The sequence below is a fragment of the Coregonus lavaretus genome (assembly GCF_964263955.1).
Source record: "Coregonus lavaretus genome assembly, chromosome: 40".
Classification (NCBI taxonomy): Eukaryota; Metazoa; Chordata; class Actinopteri; order Salmoniformes; family Salmonidae; genus Coregonus; species Coregonus lavaretus.
In genome coordinates, this window is record NC_140027.1 from 4097679 (window position 1) to 4121420 (window position 23742).

Below are 23742 nucleotides of genomic sequence, written 5' to 3' on the forward strand. Positions count from 1 at the left end.
AATTAGGATTTTCCTGTTTTTTTTCCACATGATAATTCCACACTATGAGGTCGAAATAACACTAAAATTGTGACAATTATGATAATGTCCTTTTAGTGTAAGAGCTTTTTGTAAAAAAAAAGAAAAAAAAGAAAACTGCTGTTCAGCCTGTTCAGATGGGATGGAGTTTTTGTCCCACAGTATGACATCACAATCTGATCTGATTATTCTGACCAATGATCAGTCATCTTTTATTTTCATATGTGTCGTCCTATGTTGAAGGTGTAAGCAGGGTAGGCTCTAAAGCAGTGGTGTCAAACTCATTTTTCCCCAGGGGTAGCCTTCGGTCTTCAACGAGGTCTGGAGGGCTGCACTATTTTTTGGAATTTTCAATGATCCCTGACTATCTAGGTGATTATTAGCAAGCAAGACACAGTAAAGAAACAGTATGAATCCATTGTAATTTCTAAACAGTTTCGATTTGGTTTTAGTCATTTTAAAGTATATTGAGGCTGAGGGAAATAAATTATACAACATATTTGGCGTTATTTTCATTAAATAAACACATACTGTGATTTATTAGACATACAGTAATGATTTAAAAATAAACAAAAAAAGACAAGCAAAACTCAAACAGGAAGTACCCGTGACGCTCTTAATATGGAAGTGGTCCGATGAAGCGGATGCTAAGCTACAGGACTCTTTTGCTTGCACAGACTGGAATATGTTCCGGGATTCATCCGATGGCATTGAGGAGTATACCCCATCAGTCACCGGCCTCATTAAAGTCCATCGACGACGTCGTCCCCACAGTGACCATACGTACATATCCCAACCAGAAGCCATGTATGACAGGCAACATCCGCACTTAGCTAAAGGCTAGAGATGCCGCTTTCAAGGAGTGGGACTCTAACCAGGACACCTATAAGAAATCCCGCTATGCCCTCCGACGAACCATCAAACAGGCAAAGAGTCAATACAGAACTTAGATTGAATCGTACTACACCGGCTCTGACGCTCGTCGTATGTGGCAGGGCTTGAAAACTATTACAGACTACAAAGGTGTGAGCTGCCCAGTGACACAAGCCTATCATACTAGCTAAATCACTTCTATGCTCGCTTCGATGCAAGAAACACCGAAGCATGCATGAGAACATCAGCTGTTCTGGATGACTATGTGATCACGCTCTCCGTTGCCGATGTGAGTAAGACATTTAACCAGACGGATTACCAGGACCTGCACTCCGAGCATGCGCTGACAAACTGGCAAGTGTCATTTTCAACATGTCCCTGACTGAGACTGTAATACCAACATGTTTCAAGCAGACCACCATAGTCCCTGTGCCCAAGAACACTAAGATAACCTACCTAAATGACTATCGACCCGTAGCACTCACGTCTGTAGCCATGAAGTGCTTTGAAAGGCTGGTCATGGCTCACATCAACACCATTATCCCAGAAACCCTAGACCCACTACAATTTGCATACCGCCCCAACAGATCCACAGATTATGCAATCTCTATTGCACTCCACACTGCCCTTTCCCACCTGGACAAGAGGAACACCTACATGAGAAGGCCATTCATTGACTACAGCTCAGCGTTCAACACCATAGTGCCCTCAAAGCTCATCACTAAGCTAAGGACCCTGGGACTAAACATCTCCCTTTGCAACTGGATCCTGGACTTCCTGACAGGCCGCCCCCCAGGTGGTAAGGGTAGGTAACAACACATCTGCCACGCTGATCCTCAACACAGGGGTCCCTCAGGGGTGTGTGCTCAGTACCCTCCTGTACTCCCTGTTCACCAATGACTGCATGGCCAGGCACGACTCCAACATCATCATTAAGTTTGCCGACAACACAACAGTGGCCTGATTACAGACAACGATGAGACAGCCTATAGGGAGGAGATCAGAGACCTGGCCGTGTGGTACCAGGACAACAACCTCTCCCTCAACGTGATCAAGACAAAGGAGATGATTGTGGACTACAGGGGGAAAAAAGAGGACTGAGCACGCCCCCATTCACATCGAGAGGGCCGTACTGGAGCGGGTAGAGAGCTTCAAGTTCCTTGGTGTCCACATCACTAAGGACCTATTGTGGTCCAAACACACCAAGACAGTCGTGAAGAGGGCACGACAAAGCCTATTCCCACTCAGGAGACTGAAAAGATTTGGCATGGGTCCTCAGATCCTTAAAAAGATACAGTTGCACCATCGAGAGCATCCTGACAGGTTGCATCACCATTTGGTATGGCAACTGATTGGCTTCCGACCACAAGGCACTACATAGGGTAGTGCGTACGGCCCAGTACATCACTGGTGCCAAGCTTCCTGCCATCCAGGACCTCTATACCAGGCAGTGTCAGAGGAATTCCCTAAAAATTGTCAAAGACTCCAGCCACCCAAGTCATAGACTGTTCTCTCTACTACCGCACTGCAAGCAGTACTGGAGTGCGAAGTCTGGGACCAAAATGCACCTTCACACATTCTACCCACAAGCTATAAGCCTGCTGAACAGTAAATCAAATGGCTACCCGGACTATTTGCATTGACCCCCTTATTTTATTCTTATGTATAATAATATTTTGCACTGACTCTCTTGCAAAGGCTCGATGTACACTCACTGGACTCTAACCACACACTCACACATACTACACTGACACTCCATCACAAATATACACACACACGGACACGGACACAGACACAAAACACACACACACACACACACACACACACACACACACACACACACACACACACACACACACACACACACACACACACACACACACACACACACACACACACACACACACACACACACACACACACACACACACACACACACACACACACACACACACACACACACACACACACATTCCATCATCACACTCTTCACATATGCTGCTGCTACTCTTTGTTTATTATCAATGCATAGTCACTTTACCCCTACCTACATGAACATATTACCTCAATTCCCTCGACTAACCCATACCCCTGCACATTGACTTGGTACCTTTACCCCTGTATATAGCCTTGTTATTGTTATTTTATTGTGTTACTATTTTTGTTTTTGTTTATTTAGCCTATCTTATTTACTTTTAAAGAACTCTGCATTGTTGGTTAAGGGCTCGTAAGTAAGCATTTCACGGTAAGATCTACACCTGTTGTATTCGGCGCACGTGACAAATAAAATGTTATTTTATTTGAATATTCTGTTCACGAACACTTGGGATGCAGGGGCAGAAACCAGACCAGTGCCACAGGGCACAGCTTTGGATAAACAGCCATCCTTGCCTGCCAGAACTAGAGAGGTGACTCAGTAAACATGCCCCCCTTGACCTTTTCCAGTTATTTCCGCAGCACTTAATGCCCTGCAAGGTTGACCCTCCGGCTGGACAGTGACCTCAGACCTCAGCACTGTGGTCGAGATGCTTGTTGGATTCATCATGCTGGCATCTTCCTGGGGTCCTGCTGTTCAAGGTTGAGACGGCACAGCACCACATCAGACAGCGACTGGCTGTCAGTTTGAAGTTGGTCGGTGTGGATTGCGAATGGCTCCAGCAACTTCACAACTTGTTCTAGCTTGTCCTAGTCACGCTCCGTGCTCGCCCTCAGATTTCTTCCCTGTTAGCTACCCACTGGGCAAAAACTACTTGAATCAACGCTATTTACACATAATTTCAACCTAAAAATTAAATGTGAAGTTGTTGAATCAATTTGGAAATCTGATTGGATTTGCAAAAAGTCATAAACTTAAGAGAATTGTGTCTTTTTTTCACCTAACTTTTAACCCAAATCCAATGACAGCGTGAAATTCTTTGTTGAAAACTCAACCAAATGTAAATCAAAAGTAGACGTTGAACTGACATCTGTGCCCAGTGGGTAGTGATAGCTAGGCCTATTTGAAACATCTGCATCTACTGACAGCATTTACCTGCCAGATTCAGAAGCTTGAAAACCCCATTAGATTTTTGTCTCAAGTTTAGAAGAAAAAAAACGAAACATAATTTATGATGGTTTTTATTATATTTGATTTTGTTTTGCAGTGAAAGATAATAGTTTCAGAATAGGTTTAGTTTTTCAAATGTTTTTCATTTATTATCTTTATTTCAGTTTACTAAATTGTTTTTCCAATTTTATTTGAATTTTAGTTTGAGTTTTCCTTTACTATAATAATCTTGGTATGGTATGGCCTTATTGAAAATGATTAACACATTTTGACTGTGACCATGATAAAGATCTCTATTCCAATAGAATACATGTTGACTCACCTGTGTGAATGAAGGCATGTTTCTTCATGTCAGACCTCTGGTGAAATTAGATTAGCAGGTGGATGGACAGGTTTGAAGAGCACTTGAACACTTTCCCACACACCGTAGAGGGAGTGGTAGAACACAATTGAGTGAGTGAGACATGGAGGGGAAAGGGGATTTAGGGAGAAGATCTGAGTGATGCTTGGGTTGGTTTCAAATGCAGATGAAGGCCTATGGAACACTAGAGCCAAAGCAAATTAACATTGTATTCAAGACAACATGTCATTTATTTTTCAAAGCACATTCCACCAAATAGTTTTACAGTATTTGAAAACAAATGTGATCTTTGGTCAGTGTGCCACCATGAAAATGTTTCAAACTTGTCTCAGCAGCATACATAATTGATGCAATGAGGGTAGAATTTGTTCACTTGGTCGATATTGTTTACCAAGCAAAGCAGAGCTGTTTTATAGAGGTACAAACATCCTGTGGTTTTTCATTTTGCACATAGGTGCATACAGACTCAGCTAGGCTACATTGTAACCACAAAGCATATGTGTCTCAGCCAGGACTGTTACAATTGTAACGGAATGAAAACATTTTAACAATGTGATTTAACAGATTGATGTTGGCAAAATAGATGGCCAAAATGCAGAACTGTGGGGAAAATGTTTGGGGGGGAAATGTTTTTACAGATTTAAACATGTTGCCTAATATTAGACCTACTGTCACGTAAATGTGCTCATCATGTTTCTTACAGGCAATGTGAAATGACACGCAGCTCAAATGATATGTAACAACACATTGGACATGAAACAACGATACAAATGTAACAGCACAACAAAATAGATACAAATAAATATTTTGCAGGTGCCTTTTCATTTAAATGACCAAATAGTGCTTTCTAACGGTCGTCACTAGTTACCACAGCCACAAAGTGATAAACCCCTCCTGTTTTCTCTATTGAAAATCTGATTTTAAACCTTACCCTAACCTCAACCCTAACTGTGAGGTTAAATTGTATTTTTTATTTTTATTTCTAACAAATACACCAAACAAAACAAACTAATATACAGTGTTGTGAAAAAGTATTTGCCCCCTTTCTGATTTTCTCTACTTTTGCATATTTTTGATACTGAATGTTATCAGATCTTCAACCAAAACCTGATATTATACAAAGGGAACCTGAGGTTACAAATAACAAAAAAAGGTATACTTATTTTACTTATTTTCTGAACAAAGTTATGCAACACCCAATTCCCCTGTGTGAAAAAGTAATTGCCCCCTTACACTCAATACCTGGTTGCACTTTTATAGGGTAGCGCTGACAGAGAGAGTGAGGGTGGGTGGGGATCACCCTCAAACAATGTTCTGCTTTTACCCCTATTGTAAGGTTTAAAAACAAACAAAACAAACATGTATCCTTATTGGAAGGCATTGTTTGCATTTTAGTCTACCTTAACAATGTTCCTCTTAATATTAATTACCAATTTCTGTTGGATATTCACTTTCTGCTTCACACTCATTAAATGTCTATTATTTTGAGATTAATATGTATTGCGCCGGAATGATAAAATACATCGGCCAATTCAGAACGGGAGAGATAAACTTTGGAGGGAGCTTCCTTTTTAAAAGGTAGCTGTCAACACTAGAGTTTCTTTCAGGAATCAAAATGTATTATAACTGGGCTAGCACTGCCTATCAGTCTACTGTTATTGCAGTGTTTTGTCCATAATGAGTCTGGCTCCTGAGACAGGATAGACTGGGAAACAGTGTCAGACCCCCACTCCTCCTGGGGGAGTGGTTCAATTTGCCTGTATACTCATTGTTTTAATATCTCATCGTTTGGGATATCAACGAAAACTCCACCTGGAATACAATACATTGTAGCATTAAGTTTAGTTAACAAATCTCTACCTAAACAGTTACACGGTTTTGTGGGTGAATACAGAAAATCATTTTCAACATTCATTGGTCCTATGGAATAGGACAGGGGTTTTGTTTCAAAATGTATTACCAGGGAACATGAAATCCCAAAAGTGTTTAAGCATCTGTATCTACCAACATAGGAATTTCCTTCCCCTATATGTTTACCATAATATTTGGGCCAGATTGGTCTCCTTTTACCTGAGGGCATTGCTGTATCAAAGATGTTGTTTCCCCTGAGGGGCGTCCCTATTGTGGCTGGTTACTATCAAACATTATACCTTTCAACTGCTGCTCCATATAATGTATACAAATAAATAGTAATAGCAACTTGGGTGGTAGAGGAAACACTAGGGTGGGATCAGTGATAGAGGAATTATGATTATGACTAAAATTGTTAACCCCAATACTGATGATGACTGTGTGAACTGTGTTAGGGTTATCATTATAAACCCACTAACAGAGGGGGTGAGTTAGAAACTGCTGAGACAAACATTCCAGGATGAAGGGGACTGAGAAACTGGTTAAAGGCCTCCTAAAGGTGGGCGGAGCAAAGTGCCTTTGTGTGAAGTATAAAAGCTGTGTTTTTTGGCGGTAGAGCTCTCCATGATTAAACATACAGATCATTCTTGCTGGTTGTGGACCTTTGTTTAATTCATGATTAAACCAGAGCCTTACACCCTCTGGGAATTATTCAGAGCATTAAGTTTGATTAATTAGAGATAGAAATTCTCGTGACAATCAGCTCAGTGGTAGCTGCAAGAAGTTGAGGTGTGGGGTCCAGATTTTGTTGAAGGTTTGAATTTTGTCTTTGGTGTGAGAAGGTTAACTCGTTGACAAAATAGACTGTTCGTTTCTGTTTTCGTAGTTGAGTAATATTGTTTTCTTGGCGATATTTAAGGCAATTAAAATGGACTGATGATCTCCAAGAAGGCAGAATGATGGGGAGAGAGGAATGCTGTGACCCAAAAGGGTGGATTAGTTTGTGTATGGTTTCTTTCCAGAACTGTAGGGTGGGTGGACAGAGCCAGGCGGTGTGAAAGTAGTTTCCTGGAGTGTTGTTCATTCATTTTGATGCATTAATCTACTGTTTCTCAATCCTGGTCCTAGGGACCCAAAGGGGTGCACATTTTTGTTTTTGTCCTAGCACTAACACACTTGATTCAATTCATCATCACTCATCATGTGTGTTGGAAAACAGTGCATTTACAGTGCATTCGGAAAGTATTCAGACCTCTTGACTTTTTTCACATTTTGTTACATTACAGCCTTATTCTAAAATGGATTAAATCATTTTTTCCCCCTCATCAATCTACACACAATATCCCATAATGACAAAGCAATTTTTTGTTGTAATTGTAGCAAATTTATTACAACAAAAAAACGGAAATATCAGATTTAAATAAGGATTCAGACCCTTTACTCAGTACTTTGTTGAAACACCTTTGGCAGCAATTACAGCCTTGAGTATTATTGGGTATGACGCTACAAGCTTGGCACACCTGTATTTGGGGAGTTTCTCCCTTTCTTCTCTGCAGATCCTCTCAATCTCTGTCAGGTTGGATGGGGAGCGTCGCTGCACAGCTATTTTCAGGTCTCTACAGAAATGTTTGATTAGGTTCAAATCCAGGCTCTGGCTGGGCCACTCAAGGACATTCAGAGACTTGTCCCGAAGCCACTCCTGTGTTGTTTTGGCTGTGTGCTTAGGGTCGTTGTACTGTTGGAAGGTGAACCTTTGCCCCTGTCTGAGGTCCTGAGCGCCCTGGAGCAGGTTTTCATCAAGGATCTCTCTGTACTTTGCCCCGTTCATCTTTTGTAATTATTGTAGGCAGCCAGCTGGCGTAATTACAGGCACTCTCAGGCGTGAAACAACTATACCGTTGCTAATAGTTGCCAGTAGCTACCCGCTAGGTAGTGGGTTAGCCAGCTAGCTTCGTGCTACACCGGGCTCAGCCGAATAAAATGCTAACCTACAATAATTACATACAACAACCCACGATAACTACCTACAATACCTAACTACAATACCTAATTACAATCTAAATACATAGTTTAAGCCTGACTCGACAAAGCCCAAACTATGTATAAAGCCAAGCCAAGCTTACCCAAGCCAAGCCTACCCGACGACCTCACCCTCACCCGACGACCATTTGCTGTCCCCTCAAAATAACACAACACACAGCCATTAATGTCTAAATCGCTGGCAACAAAAGTGAGTACACCCCTAAGTGAAAATGTCCAAATTGGGCCCAAAGTGTCAATATTTTGTGTGGCCACCATCATTTCCCAGCACTGCCTTAACCCTCTTGGGCATGGAGTTCACCAGAGCATCACAGGTTGCCACTGGTGTCCTCTTCCACTCCTCCATGACGACATCACGGAGCTGGTGGATGTTAGAGACCTTGCACTCCTCCGCCCCACAGATGCTCAATAGGGTTTAGGTCTGGAGACATGCTTGGCCAGTCCATCACCTTTACCCTCAGCTTCTTTAGCAAGGCAGTGGTCGTCTTGGAGATGTGTTTGAGGTCGTTATCATGTTGTAATACTGCCCTGCGGCCCACTCTCCGAAGGGAGGGGATCATGCTCTGCTCAGTATGTCACAGTACATGTTGGCATTCACGGCTCCCTCAATGAACTGTAGCTCCCCAGTGCCGGCAGCACTCATGCAGCCCCAGACCATGACACTCCCACCACCATGCTTAACTGTAGGCAAGACACATTTGTCTTTGTACTCCTCACCTGGTTGCCGCCACACACGCTTGACAACATCTGAACCAAATAAGTTTATCTTGGTCTCATCAGACCACAGGACATGGTTCCAGTAATCCATGTCCTTCGTCTGCTTGTCTTCAGCAAACTGTTTGCGGGCTTTCTTGTGCATCATCTTTAGAAGAGGCTTCCTTCTGGGACGACAGCCATGCAGACCAATTTGATGCAGTGTGCGGCGTATGGTCTGAGCACTGACAGGCTGACCCCCCACCCCTTCAACCTCTGCAGCAATGCTGGCAGCACTCATACGTCTATTTCCCAAAGACAACCTCTGGATATGACGCTAAGCACGTGCACTCAACTTCTTTGGTCGACCATGGCGAGGCCTGTTCTGAGTGGAACCTGTCCTGTTAAACTGCTGTATGGTCTTGGCCACTGTGCTGCAGCTCAGTTTCAGGATCTTGGCAATCTTCTTATAGCCCAGGCCATCTTTATGTAGAGCAACACTTATTTTTTTCAGATCCTCAGAGAGTTCTTTGCCATGAGGTGCCATGTTGAACTTCCAGTGACCAGTATGAGGGAGTGTGAGAGCGATGACACCAAATTTAACACACCTGCTCCCCATTCACACCTGAGACCTTGTAACATAACGAGTCACATGACACCGGGGAGGGAAAATGGCTAATTGGGCCCAATTTGGACATTTTCACATAGGGGTGTACTCACTTTTGTTGCCAGTGGTTTAGACATTAATGGCTGTGTTGAGTTATTTTGAGGGGACAGCAAATGTACACTGTTATACAAGCTGTACACTCACTACTTTACATTGTAGCAAAGTGTCATTTCTTCAGTGTTTTCACATGAAAAGATATAATGAAATATTTACAAAAATGTGAGGGGTGTACTCACTTTTGTGAGATACTGTACATCGGCTGTGGAGAGCGTGATCACACAGTCGTCCGGAACAGCTGGTGCTTTCATGCATGGTTCAGTGTTGCTTGCCTCAAAGCGAGCATAGAAGGCAGTTCGCGGCTGGGTTTCCCTTTGTAATACGTGATAGTTTGCAAGCCCTACCACATCCGACGGGCGTCAGAGCCGGTGTAGTAGGATTCGATCTTAGTCTTGTATTGACTCTTTGCCTGTTTGATGGTTCTTTGGAGGGCGTAGCGGGATTTCTTATAAACGTCCGGATTAGTATCTCGCTCCTTGAAAGCGGCAGCACTAGCCTTTAGCTCAGTACAGATGTTGCCTGTAATCCATGGCTTCTGGTTGGGATATGTACGTACGGTCACTGTGGGGACGTCGTCGTCGATGCACTTATTAATGAAGCAGGTGACTGATGTGGTATACTCCTCAATGCCATTGGATGAATCCCGGAACATATTCCAGTCTGTGCGAGCAAAACAGTCCTGTAGCTTAGCATCTGCTTCATCGGACCACTTCCATAATAAAAGCGTTTTAGTTTTTGCTTGTCTTTTTTATTTAATTTTTAAATCATTACTGTATGTCTAATAAATCACTGTATTTGTTTATTTAATGAAAATAACTCCAAATATTTTTTATAATTTATTTCTCTGAGACTCAATATACTTTCAAATGACTAAAACCAAATTGAAACTGTGTAGAAATGACAATATATACATTCATACTTTCTTTTCTTGACTGTGTCTAGCTTGCTAATAATCACCGAAATGAAAGCTAGACAGTCAGGGATCATGGAAAATTCCCCAAACTCAAATTTAACCAATTTTCAGTGCGGCCCTCCGGACCTTGTTGAAGATCGAATGCTGCCTTTGGGGCAAAATGAGTTTGACACCACAGCTCTAGAGCCTACCCCGCTTACCCCTTCAACGTAGGAGGATGCATATGAGGTGACTGGTCATTGGTCAGAATAATCAGATCAGATTGTGATGTCATACTGTGGGACAGAAACTCCATCCCACCTGAACAGGCTGAAATTCCAGCAGTTTTCTTTACAAAAAGCTCTTACACTAGAAGGGCATTATCATAATTTTTCACGATTTCAGTGTGTTATTTCGACCTCATAGTGTGGAAATATCATGGGGGAAAACAGGTCAATCACATTTCTGACTGCACTGCCCCTTTAACTTAGTAAAAATAGTGAACTTCCCCTTTAATACAGTATGTCCCCTCTGCCCTTTTATCCCAGGTGAGAAGCCCCATGCATGCCAGGTGTGTGGCAAAGCCTTCAGCCAGAGCTCCAACGTCATCACTCGCAGCCGTCAGCACAGTGGCAACCAACCCTGCTACTGACCGTGCTGCCTCTTCGGCTTCCAACGCAAACTGGACCTGAGACAGCACCAGGAGAACCACTGCACATAGACTTTCAGGCTAAGACCCTGCTACCAGCTGACCTGAGATCAGTTTTAATAAGCAAGAGAACTACTGCACATAGATAGCAACCCAGAGACTCACATGGTCGCTAATCTTTTCATTCTTAGGCTGATCATTGTTTTATTATTTTAGGTGATGAAACTCCCTTGATTGTCAGTGATTTACCTGTCAGGGGGTAGTTATAGATATGTCCCTTTAAGATAAAATAAGAAGAACCTATGCCCACGTAGGTTCTCTGGAACTGAATCCTCCTCTTCAGTTCTCTGGAACATAAACATTTTCCTGGAAGGGATGGGCCTCACTCATCATGTGTGTTGGAATACAGTGCATTCGGAAAGTATTCAGACCCCTTGACTTTTTCCACATTTTGTTACATTACAGCCTTATTCTAAAATGGATTGAATAGTTTTTTTCCCTCATCAATCTACACACAATATCCCATAATGACAATGCAATTTTTGTTGTTGTAATTTTAACACATTTATTACAACTAAAAAACGGAAATATTCAGACCCTTTACTCAGTACTTTGTTGAAACACCTTTGGCAGCAATTACAGCCAAGAGTATTCTTGGGTATGATGCTACAAGCTTGGCACACATGTATTTGGGGAGTTTCTCAATTTCTTCTCTGCAGATCCTCTCAAGCTCTGTCAGGTTGGATGGGGAGCGTCGCTGCACAGCTATTTTCAGTTCTCTACAGAAATGTTTGATCGGGTTCAAATCCAGGCTCTGGCTGGGCCACTCAAGGACATTCAGAGACATGTCCCGAAGCCACTCCTGCGTTGTCTTGGCTGTGTGCTTAGGGTCGTTGTACTGTTGGAAGGTGAACCTTTGCCCCAGTCTGAGGTCCTGAGCGCTCTGGAGCAGGTCTTCATCAAGGATCTCTCTGTACTTTGCTCCGTTCATCTTTCCCTCGATCTTGACTAGTCTCCCAGTCCCTGCCACTGAAAAACATCCCCACAGCATGATGCTTCCACCACCATGCTTCACCGTAAGGGTCCTTCAATGCTGCAGAAATGTTTTGGCACCCTTCCCCAGATCTGTGCCTCGACACAATCCAGTCTCGGAGCTCTACGGACAATTCGTTGGACCTACCGGCTTGGTTTTTGCTCTGACATGCACTGTCAACTGTGGGACCTTATATGGACAGGTGTGTGCCTTTCCAAATCATGTCCAATCAATTGAAGTTACCACAGGTGGACTCCAATCAAGTTATAGAAACATCTCAAGGATGATCAATGGAAACAGGATGCACCTGAGCTCAATTTCGAGTCTCATACTTATGTAAATAGGGTATTTCAGTTTTTTATTTTTAATACATTTGCAAAAATGTCTAAAAACCTGTTTTTGCTTTGTCATTATGGGGTATTTTGTGTAGATTGATGAGGAAAAAAGTATTTAATCAATTTTAGAATAAGGCTGTAACCTAAGAAAATGTAAATGGGCCTGAACACTTTCCGAATGCACTGTATCTAACATTCTAGTTCACATGATTTTCAAATCCAATGTAATTGTCACATTGTATAAGGATTTGAAGACAGGCGAAGGAATACGTAGTAGGGGCTTTATTTTCTCCACCCAACACAAGGTACGTCATGAACAACGATGGGGACGAAGCCCAAAACAAACACGTATATATATATATATATATATATATATATATATATATATATATATATATATATATATATATATATATATATATACATACACACACACACACACACACACACACACACACACACACATATATATATATATATATATATATTACACAGGAAGAGTTTTGTCGAGAAGATGTCTGCCCGTCCCAAAATCAAGGCATTCCTAGACTCTGACGCCTACAAGAAACTGCCCATTAACGGCAATGGGAAACAGTGACTTCTGCTGAACAAAGGAGGTTGAATTCCATCTGGTTACTTATACCTGAATGGTCATGGATAATAGCAATTGTTTTTATACTTCCAACTTACACATCAGCCTACGATAAGCTTGTGGTTAACTTCATGTACAATTATGTTAGATTCTAATGACTTTTGTATGACATGATGAATTGTCATGTGTTCAAAAAATAAAGGGCTTTTTGAAAAGTAAAAAAAAAAAAAAAATAAAAAAATAAAAATAAAAATAACTCATCACTCGCAGCCGTCAGCACAGTGGCAACCAACCCTGCTACTGACCGTGCTGCCTCTTCGGCTTCCAACGCAAACTGGACCTGAGACAGCACCAGGAGAACCACTGCACATAGACTTTCAGGCTAAGACCCTGCTACCAGCTGACCTGAGATCAGTTTTAATAAGCAAGAGAACTACTGCACATAGATAGCAACCCAGAGACTCACATGGTCGCTAATCTTTTCATTCTTAGGCTGATCATTGTTTTATTATTTTAGGTGATGAAACTCCCTTGATTGTCAGTGATTTACCTGTCAGGGGGTAGTTATAGATATGTCCCTTTAAGATAAAATAAGAAGAACCTATGCCCACGTAGGTTCTCTGGAACTGAATCCTCCTCTTCAGTTCTCTGGAACATAAACATTTTCCTGGAAGGGATGGGCCGAGAACGGCCCATCCCTTCCAGGAAAATGTTTATGTTCCAGAGAACTGAAGAGGAGGATTTATTGAAACCATAATATCAACAGGTTATATCATATCATGGACCACAATCTCCAAAAAGGCAGTAACCTCAGCAGGCGCTTAATTGTAGCAGCCTAGGTCTGTGTAATGGCATAACCTTGTATTGTTAATTTAGCTAACAAGACGCTCTTATTTCCCGAGCCCTTATCACAGCCAAGACACACCTATTTATAGTTTTTTTTAAAACAGTGTAATATATCAGAATTAAATAGAACATAATATTTTTCCAAATGAAAGAGGTTGACAGTGTGAAGAGACGTGCATCTCTTGCCTGGATCTGTCTAGGTCTATATAGTCCAGGGCTACAGTGAGGGGAAAAAAGTATTTGAGCCCCTGCTGATTTTGTACGTTTGCCCACTGACAATTTGGAGTCCTCTCAATATCCTTTTCAGGGTGGTCTCACAGAGGTCAGAGTTCACTGAGAAAGCTCCAATGTTATACAGCAGAGGGTCCACTCCGTTTGGTGCTGCTAGCTAGCTACTGACTGAGCAGCAGTCTGAACGCATGGTCTGTTTGCATGGCGGGTCAAAGCTAACACTACTCTCGTAGCTGGTCTCCACTGCTCAGTGCTCACCCTGTCTATCTGCCTGTGAAGTGCCGTCTCCTTGAACAATAACACTTTTTGCCTTTGTGTCAAATGAAGTAGTAAAAATAGATTGACTAAGCAAGCCTTAAAGTTCAATTGAAGTTGTTTACCTATGCTTTGCTAATATACAGGCTACGGGTTGTCTTGCTATTGTTAATACTTGAGGAATGTCTTGTCGACGTGTTCGTATTGTGGTCTATAGACATTCACAGCCAACCTCTGTTGGAGACTGAACTGATATCCTTCTACTTACACTGGCCTGCTCTCTGTCCGTCAAGGTCAAATTGAGCATGGACTGCTTTCATTCACTCCTTTCGAAGTCTAAATAGAAACATGGGGGAGTCCCAAATGGTACCCTTTTCTCCCCTTATACTGCACTGCTTTTGACCAGGGCCCATAGGGGATGCACACACAATGTGTACAAACTGAGAGGCAATAGGTGAGACCATGAAGTAGAATGACACCGAATTGTTAAAAGCCAAAATATACAGTGCATTCGGAAAGTATTCAGACCCCTTCACTTTTTCCACATTTTGTTACGTTACAGACTTATTCCAAAATTTATAATAGTTTTTTTCTTCATCAATCTACACACAGTACCCCATGATGACAAAGCAAAAACAGGTTTTTAGAAATATTTATAAATAATAATAAAAAAACAAAAATATCACAGTTTACATAAGTATTCAGACAATTTACTCAGTACTTTGCTGAAGCACCTTTGGCAGCGATTACAGCCTTGAGTCTTCTTGGGTATGACACAACAAGCTTGGCACACCTGTATTTGGGGAGTTTCTACCATTCTTCTCTGCAGATCCTTTCAAGCTCTGTTAGGTTGGATGGGAGCGTCGCTGCAAAGCTATTTTCAGGTCTCTCCAGAGATGTTATATCGGGTTCAAGTCCGGGCTCTGGCTGGGCCACTGGGTTGTTGTCCCATTGGAAGGTGAACCTTCGCCACAGTCTGAGGTCCTGAGAGCTCTGGAGCAGGTTTTCATCAAGGATCTCTCTGTACTTTGCTCCGTTCATCTTTCCCTCAATCCTGACTAGTGTCCCTGCCGCTGAAAAACATCCCCACAGCATGATGCTGCCACCTTCATGCTTCACCGTTGGGATGGTGCTAGGTTTCCTCCAGACATGACACTTGGCATTCAGGCCAAAGAGTTCAATCTTGGTTTCATCAGACCAGAGAATCTTGTTTCTCATGGTTTGTGAGTCCTTTAGGTGCCTTTTTACTGAGGAGTGGCTTCCGTCTGGCCACTCTACAATAAAGTCCTGATTGGTGGAGTGCTGCAGAGATGGTTGTCCTTCTGGAAGGTTCTCCCATCTCCACAGAGGAACTCTGGAACTCTGTCAGAGTGACCATCGGGTTCTTGGTCACCTCCCTGACCAAGGCCCTTCTCCACTGATTGCTCAGTTTGGCCAGGCAGCCAGCTCTAGGTAGAGTCTTGGTGGTTTCAAACTTCTTCCATTTAAGAATGATGGAGGCCACTGTGTTCTTGGGGACCTTCAATGCTGCAGACATTTTTTGGTACCCTTCCCCAAATCTGTGCATCGACACAATCCTGTCTCGGAGCTCTGCGGACAATTCCTTCGACCTCATTACTTGGTTTTTGCTCTGACATGCACTGTCAACTGTGGGACCTTTTTATATAGACAGGTGTGTGCCTTTTCAAATCATTTCCAATCAATTGAATTTACCACAGGTGGACTCCAATCAAGTTGTAGAAACATCTCAAGGATGATCAATGGAAACAGGATGCACCTGAGCTCAATTTCGAGTCTCATAGCAAAGGGTCTGAATACTTAAGTGAATAAGGTATTTCTGTTTTAAATTTTTAATACATTTCTAAAAACCAGTTTTCACTTTGTCATTATGGGGTATTGTGTGTAGATTGATGAAGGAAAAATAATAATTTAATCAATTTTAGAATAAAGCTATAACATGTGGTCCTCTGTAGCTCAGCTGGTAGAGCACGGCGCTTGTAACGCCAAGGTAGTGGGTTCGATCCCCGGGACCACCCATACACAAAAAAAAATGTATGCACGCACGACTGTAAGTCGCTTTGGATAAAAGCGTCTGCTAAATGGCATATTATTATTTATTATTATTATAACAAAATGTGGAAAAGGTCAAGGGGTCTGAACACTTTCCGAATGCACTGTAGACCTGTAACTGTCAGTGTGTTTTGAATAGCTCGTCAGTGACAGGGAGTTAATAGAATCCCAGTGCTCCAATGCTATTTGGCTTCCTTTCCTTAGGTCTTTCTCTGTGTCACTGTCGGGTCAAAGAGCTAGATAGATTTCCACTACAACGCTGCCCTCTATTCAATGCTGTAAGATCAATGGTCATAAAGAAGAGCGATGAGGAAAGAGTATCATTGATTATAGTAACACTAGCCTGTCTGTTTCTGACAACGACAAGTTTCCTAAAGCAGAAACGGGCTAAAACAGACTAGCACCCAGACTAATAAAGGACAGCCACAGTCTTCTTCTTTTACCCTCCCTTCTTTATAATCCTCTCCTCCTCCCCCCAGCTCTCCAGCTGCCCCTGGCTAACGACAGAGGGGGGAGTCGCTCCTCGTCCTCTGAGAGCTCGCCCCAGCACCACTCCTACCCCAGCCGCCCGCGACACATGCTCAACCTGCCCCCGCCGCAGTATGGCCTGGTGAAGAGCCTGGAGAAGTACGACAAACACGCATGCACGCACACAAATGTATACACATGCACACAGAGCATTCGTGTTCTGGAAAGGCATGCAGAAAGTGTCAAACGCTTTCATTCTCACATGCACGTCAAATGACACACCTAACCTTTGCGTGTCTGTGCCGTGTCCCCTTAGTGCAGAGATAGACCAGAAGCTGCAGGAGATCATGAAACAGACAGGCTACCTGAAGATGGACGGCCAGGTAAGAGACAATATCATAATTGGTCATTTAGCAGACGCTCTTATCCAGAGCGACTTACAGGAGCAATTAGGGTTAAGTGCCTTGCTCAAGGGCACATGGACAGATTTTTCACCTAGTCGGCTCGAGGATTAGAACCAGCGACCTTTCGGTTACTGGCACAACGCTCTTAACCACTAAGCTACCTGCCGCCCCGGCAATATCATTGCCTGAAGTGATTTATTTTTGTAATTCTCTCTACTCATTGAAATAATGTGCTGTATTGACAAGGAGACGGGACACTATTATAACCGGATATCATACACAGAGCATTATGGGTACTGTAGTACATCATGCTACATGTGCCCCGTTTGTTTGTAATTGACATGTTGTGACTCGTCACCTGTTCCCCCTCCTCAGCGGTACCCAGCTGAGGTCAGTGACCTGATCAGCGAGGGGGAGATTGGCAGCGGCACGTGTGGTCAGGTGTTCAAAGTGCGCTTCAAGAAGACGGGCCACGTCATCGCCGTCAAAGTAAGCCTCGTCCAACTCCAACCACAGCTTGTTGGCATTTAGACAACGGTAATAGTAATGTATTGCATTTAAACAGGCAGTCTGGAAGTGCTTTTTGTTGTATGGAAGGGGGTCACTTCGTATTTACTACTAGCACCTCATGTCTTGAGGATGAAAAGTCTGTCCCTCCGCTCTGATTCTGTTGTCCAGGATGCATTGTCTTGTTGCAGTTTGACACTTACAATACAATATACTTTATTGTCGGTTTACATGGAAATTCATTTTGTGATGTCCGCATACAAACACAACACAATATATTACATGCAGTACAGAAAAATGGAAAGTTATTACACAAGTATCCATTTACATTTTCACATATTCAAAGTCTCTGCGGCCTGCTGTCCGACCGTGTATTGGGTCTGCATCTGTCCGATGTCCCACTGTTCAACACCCTGATGGAATAAAACTTGCCTTGCTCCTATTCTTGCTGAACAGTGGGACCCTTAATCTCCTTCCAGAGGGCAGCAGCTCGAAACATTAGGCCTATTCTGTTATACAAGTGCTGTGTGGATGTTCGACAGCCGCCTATTTGGGTTAAGGCCATAGCATTGGTTTTTCCTACTGTGGCAGAACACATAATTCCATGGCAGCTGATTTGGCCAGAGGATATAACTGTTGGAGGCAGCCCTGGGCTGTTTGTCAGTTCAGTATCGCTGTTCTTTTTTCTATTGGTTTCTCTCTGGGTTTTGCCTTCCATTGTTTATCCTCACACAATGATAGTAATTATATTGTATCGTCACAGTTTCAATTAAACACTATTAAATGGGGGTTAGCTTAACTGTTTAACTATTAGGAAGTCAGTCACAACTACTCTATGGGGGTTGCTTATCCTTGGTGAACACAGTCATGGTTACAAGCACAAACAACATGGCCTACAGGGATAATGGCAGACACTGGAGCTGTAAATTATATATTATAGGTTTGGATGAGGTGGGAGGGGGGGGATAGATTTGGATGAGGTGGGAGGGGGGATAGGTTTGGATGAGGTAAGAGGGGGGGATAGGTTTGGATGAGGTGGGAGAGGGGGATAGGTTTGGATGAGGTGGGGGGGATGGGTTTGGATGAGGTGGCAGGGGGGATAGGTTTGGATGAGGTGGCAGGGGGGATAGGTTTGGATGAGGGGGGAGGGGGGATAGGTTTGGATGAGGGGGGAGGGGGGATAGGTTTGGATGAGGGGGGAGGGGGGATAGGTTTGGTTTGGATGAGGAGGGGGGGGGGGGGTAAGTTGCTGGAAACAGCTGATACTCTGGAATGAGGTAGGTTACTATGGTTACCCAGAGACAGATTGGACTATGAAGCACTTTCAATGGATAATCTCCTTTTTAGTCTAGGATTAGTCCTAATCTGTGTCCGGGAAACCGGCAGTATGTGATTGGCCAATGGTTAAGTGCAGACAGCTGTGTGGGGTGGGCGGCGTTGTAAATTAGTGGTGCCATCCGGTTGCTTGAAGTTCTCTTCCCTCAACTAAAATATCAACGTTGAATATTGATGACTGATTTATTGTGGGTGTGTGTCACCAGCAAATGCGCCGGACAGGAAACAAGGACGAGAACAAGAGGATTCTGATGGATCTGGATGTGGTGCTGAAGAGCCACGACTGCCCTTACATCATCCAGTGCTACGGCGCCATAGTTACCAACGTGAGTCACACACAGATAATTTAGTATATCACATCATTTAAACCACATTTATTCTGATTGACAGAAATAGCTTCTTTCTTGTAGCAGTTTCACTTTTCTGTTTAAAATGCCAATGCTATGTGACTGTGATTGGTCCTCAGACGGATGTGTTCATCGCCATGGAGCTGATGGGGACGTGTGCTGAGAAACTCAAGAAGAGGATACAGGGACCCATCCCTGAACGCATCCTGGGCAAGATGACCGTGGCAGTGAGTCTCTCTCTCTCATCTATTATCTCTTGCTCTCTCACACCCTCAATTCAGGCTTTGAACCGAAACTCAAATGATGAATAAAAAATTGCCCTTCATTTTCAATTAGGATTCTATTTGATCAGTTCATCTCCTGAATTTAGTTAAAAGTGGAATTGACCCCATCCCATAAAGTGTTGTTTACCTTCTCTTCAATGTAGTAGTGTGTACCGGCTGTGTGTCTACAGATCGTGTCGGCTCTGCTGTACCTGAAGGAGAAACACGGTGTGATCCACCGGGACGTGAAGCCCTCCAACATCCTGCTGGACAACAAGGGCCAGATCAAGCTGTGTGACTTTGGCATCAGCGGACGCCTCGTCGACTCCAAGGCCAAGACCCGCAGCGCCGGCTGTGCTGCCTACATGGCTGTGAGTCACCTTGGTGGACACACACACCACCATTACACCCTACCACGTTTAACCTACCGAAGTGAAGGCAGCCATTTTGATGCTAAAGCGCCACTATTTCTCCACCTGGGTTGCTCATAACTCTGTAAAAATGCTGAATGCTGCTGTTCTCTGTAAATGTTTTTAATTTCCCTGTGTATTGGTACAATAAATGCTGTTTCCCCCTAACCCAAGCCTGTTTCTCTGCGTGTCCCCAGCCTGAGAGAATAGACCCTCCAGATCCCAGCAAGCCTGACTATGACATCCGAGCAGACGTCTGGAGCCTGGGCATCTCTCTGGTAAAACACCTACACTACTACATCACACCCTATTCCCTATGAAGTGCACTTCTTTTGGTCAGTCCTGTGCCTTCGTATGTGGCCCTGGCGGTGAGAGCTTTACCTACCTTCTACACTTTGACACTTCTCAATGTCCCGTCATCCATCTGAAAGGATGGGTGTAAGCAGTGTTATAAATTGCTCCATCAAGCCCTTTGGTAGTCTAGGTGGACTTTCTGCCATATTGTTTACACCCATCCAGCTTTTCACATCTACAAGGGAGCATGAAATACTGTCTAGGTTAGGGGCTAAGGGTTGATTTCTAACCAGTAAACAGTGAAGAGGTTTGATAACTAGTCTTAGTGACCTGTCGTTGTGAGTGTAAAGGCTGGTTTACAGTCAGTCTATCGACATGTCTGTAGACAATTTTTGTAGCGACATCATGAATTTTCTTTTGTCGTCCAACATCAAACTTGTTGTCGTTATGAAAAAGTATAAACACAAAACGACATCAGCAGCCCGGTGCTCCAAATAGCATACTTTCTCTATTTTAACGCCGATTAACGCTGTAATGTGTCGTCTCGGCCTGCAGGTGGAGCTGGCCACAGGACAGTTCCCCTATAAGAACTGCAAGACAGACTTTGAGGTCCTGACCAAAGTGCTGCAGGAAGACCCTCCCTCGCTCCCCCTCAGCATGGACTTCTCCCTTGACTTCCAGTCCTTCGTCAAAGACTGGTGAGACAAAACGCACACACATTGTGACTCATTGAGATAGTTTATTAATTTTTGTGGTCTTACTGCTCTCAAAACCATTCTCTAGTGAAAGGACAGTTGCTAAGTAATATCACGTGCTTTGTCTATGTTAATTTTTCCGTCATTGACTGCCTCTTTCCACAGCCTCACAAAGGATCACAGAAAAAGGCCGAAATACCACAAGCTGCTCGTAAGTCTCTCCTCTCCAGCTATTCACCACCACTCTAAATCGTGATTTGGGATTACAAGAAAGGGACAGAAAGAGAATAATATTGTCTGAATGAAATGTTTATTAGAAAGAAAAATCTGTACATTAGAGAGAAAGGGAATGGACGCAGTGTTCTAACTCTCCTCTCTTCTGCTCTTCCCCCTCCCCACTCCCTCTCACTGTTATCCCTCCCATCTCCCTCCTCCCCCAGGAGCACAGTTTCATTCGGCGCTATGAGGTGCTGGAGGTGGACGTGTCGGGCTGGTTCCAGGCAGTGATGGAGCGCACTGAGTCACCGCGCAGCAGCCAATGTTACAGCCAGCACCAGCTCCACTCGCTCTTCAGCAGGTAGCCCCCAGCCACTGGCCCCGCCCCGGAGCCACTGGATCCTGCAGCCGGGAGACCCCGGAGAGGGACGTAGAGTTGGAGACACGGAGTAGGCCTATAACCCTAGACAGACAGACTGGCTCGGTGGATTGATTCTGGATCAGGACAGACAGACACGGGGGAGCGTAGTGCTTCACACTGTAGTTAGGCGTCATAAGAAGTCATATCAGCACACGTACATTATTATCGTGAACACCTCAGAACATACTGTAGGTTAGTCTGTATCCAGAATGCATGCTCACTTGTCCATCCGTTAGATACTGACGTACAGTAGTGATACTGTAACTGCATTTACATGGTTAAACACATACATAAATACTACTCACTCACTAGTCATATCTCGCTCGCCTGTATAATCTTGTTCAGCTCCAGCTCAGGCCCTAGTCATAGCTATGGGGTCTGACAACAGAGTAGTCGATACACACTGGAGCAGATTTCTGCTACATCATGTAGTGTTAAGACAATGTAAGAGTCCCTACGGCAAGCCCAGAGGCCCAGTTTCATCCACAGTGATGGCTAGGCTCAGAGGTGGAAGGTTCAGTGCAATATTCAGCCGGGTATTATTATTTCTATACTTACTCTTCAACAGGTTGTGTGTGAGTTTGAGTATGTGTGCGAAGACACAAGGGGAAGTGTGACTTTTCTGGATGGCATATAGCTGTCCCACTAGTTCTAACACACAAACTAGACCCGCTGTATTTGTTTGTCTGATTTTAACCATAGTTTTGAAAATACAATAGATGAGCGAAACATTAACTTTGATTCAAATGCTTAAAGAGAATATGGACAAGTACATGTTCTAGCAGCTTTGAATTGGAAAAACTGCGAAAAATACAAAAAAAAGTAGGGTTATGCGTAGCTCTGTAGAAAAGGTGTTTTGTATTTATTTTTTGAGTTCAGGGTGGTTTTGAGTGGAACTGGATAACAGGTGGGAGAGATGGAGGGACACAAAGGAGGAGAAAAGGATGAGGGGAGGAGGACAAAATAGTCTGCCTTTAATCGGGCCCCACCTGCTGTGGTGAAACTGTACTGCCAGGTAGATGAGGTTCAAAGCAGTGTTGCTTATTGTTGAAGAGGAGTGTTAGAAAAGAAAACCGTCTGGAGGATAACTGAGGGGAGGTGTGAGTTATTTTTGGCAAGAGACAGGAGCTTGCCCTTGTCAAATAATACAATTAGATATTGTCTGGAGCATTTCAACCCTCCTGCTTTCTGCTCTTTCTCAATGGCACTCAGCCACTCACCCTCTCTCTTCTTTCTTTCATTCTTTCTGCTGTTCCGTCTTTTAGAGGCTCCACAGTTTTGTCAAACCAAATGTGGAGGGTGTCACACAAGGCCCTCTCGTTGCTCCTGACTGTTGCCTCCCCTCCTGCAGGGCCAGAGCCAGGTAGAGAAGACTACCCCTGTAGCCTGAGCATTACGAGTTGGCACGACGGCACAGACAGATCTGGGAGCAGGCTAGACTTCCCCAACACACACCAAGCCAAATCACTGCTAGACACAGACGATAGGAGAGGGAGATCAACGGTATGTCAGAGAAATGGAGAGAGGGAACTGGAAACGTCGACTATGAATATGTGCAGAAGAAGAGCTAGGGAGCGGCAAGGAGAGGAAAGAGTTGGATAAAAAGTATTTGGGATGAAAGGATGAGGCAAAAAGGAGCGGAGGAAGAGAAGGATATGAAAGTGAGACAGAAGGTCAAGAGAGGTAAGCGACAAAGGTAAGGGCCACCTAGAGCTAGTGAGGGAGGAGTGACTGAGCAGGGAAGTGAGTGTTTGATAATGGAGAGATGTAAGAAGGAGAGAGAGTTTGGAGCCCTGCATTCAGCCATAGGCAGCCATAGGCAGCCAGGCTATGGATCAGATGCTGAAGCTAGCTGGACATTGTAAAAGCTTTC

At 43.7% G+C, this 23742-nt stretch overlaps 1 protein-coding gene across 1 annotated transcript; it reads left to right on the top strand.

Moving 5' to 3' along the window:
- Positions 1-13029: 13029 nt before the first annotated feature.
- On the top strand, positions 13030-22572 carry LOC311113351 (dual specificity mitogen-activated protein kinase kinase 7-like; the record flags this gene model as incomplete). The annotated part of the gene is made up of 11 exons (XM_084156565.1): positions 13030-13096; positions 16989-17136; positions 17294-17360; positions 17757-17870; positions 19430-19549; positions 19690-19797; positions 20025-20204; positions 20441-20521; positions 21093-21235; positions 21398-21443; positions 21673-22572. 11 exons carry the CDS (start codon positions 13030-13032, stop codon positions 21811-21813), a joined length of 1215 nt encoding a protein of 404 aa, XP_084012691.1. The 3' UTR covers positions 21814-22572.
- Positions 22573-23742: the final 1170 nt, after the last annotated feature.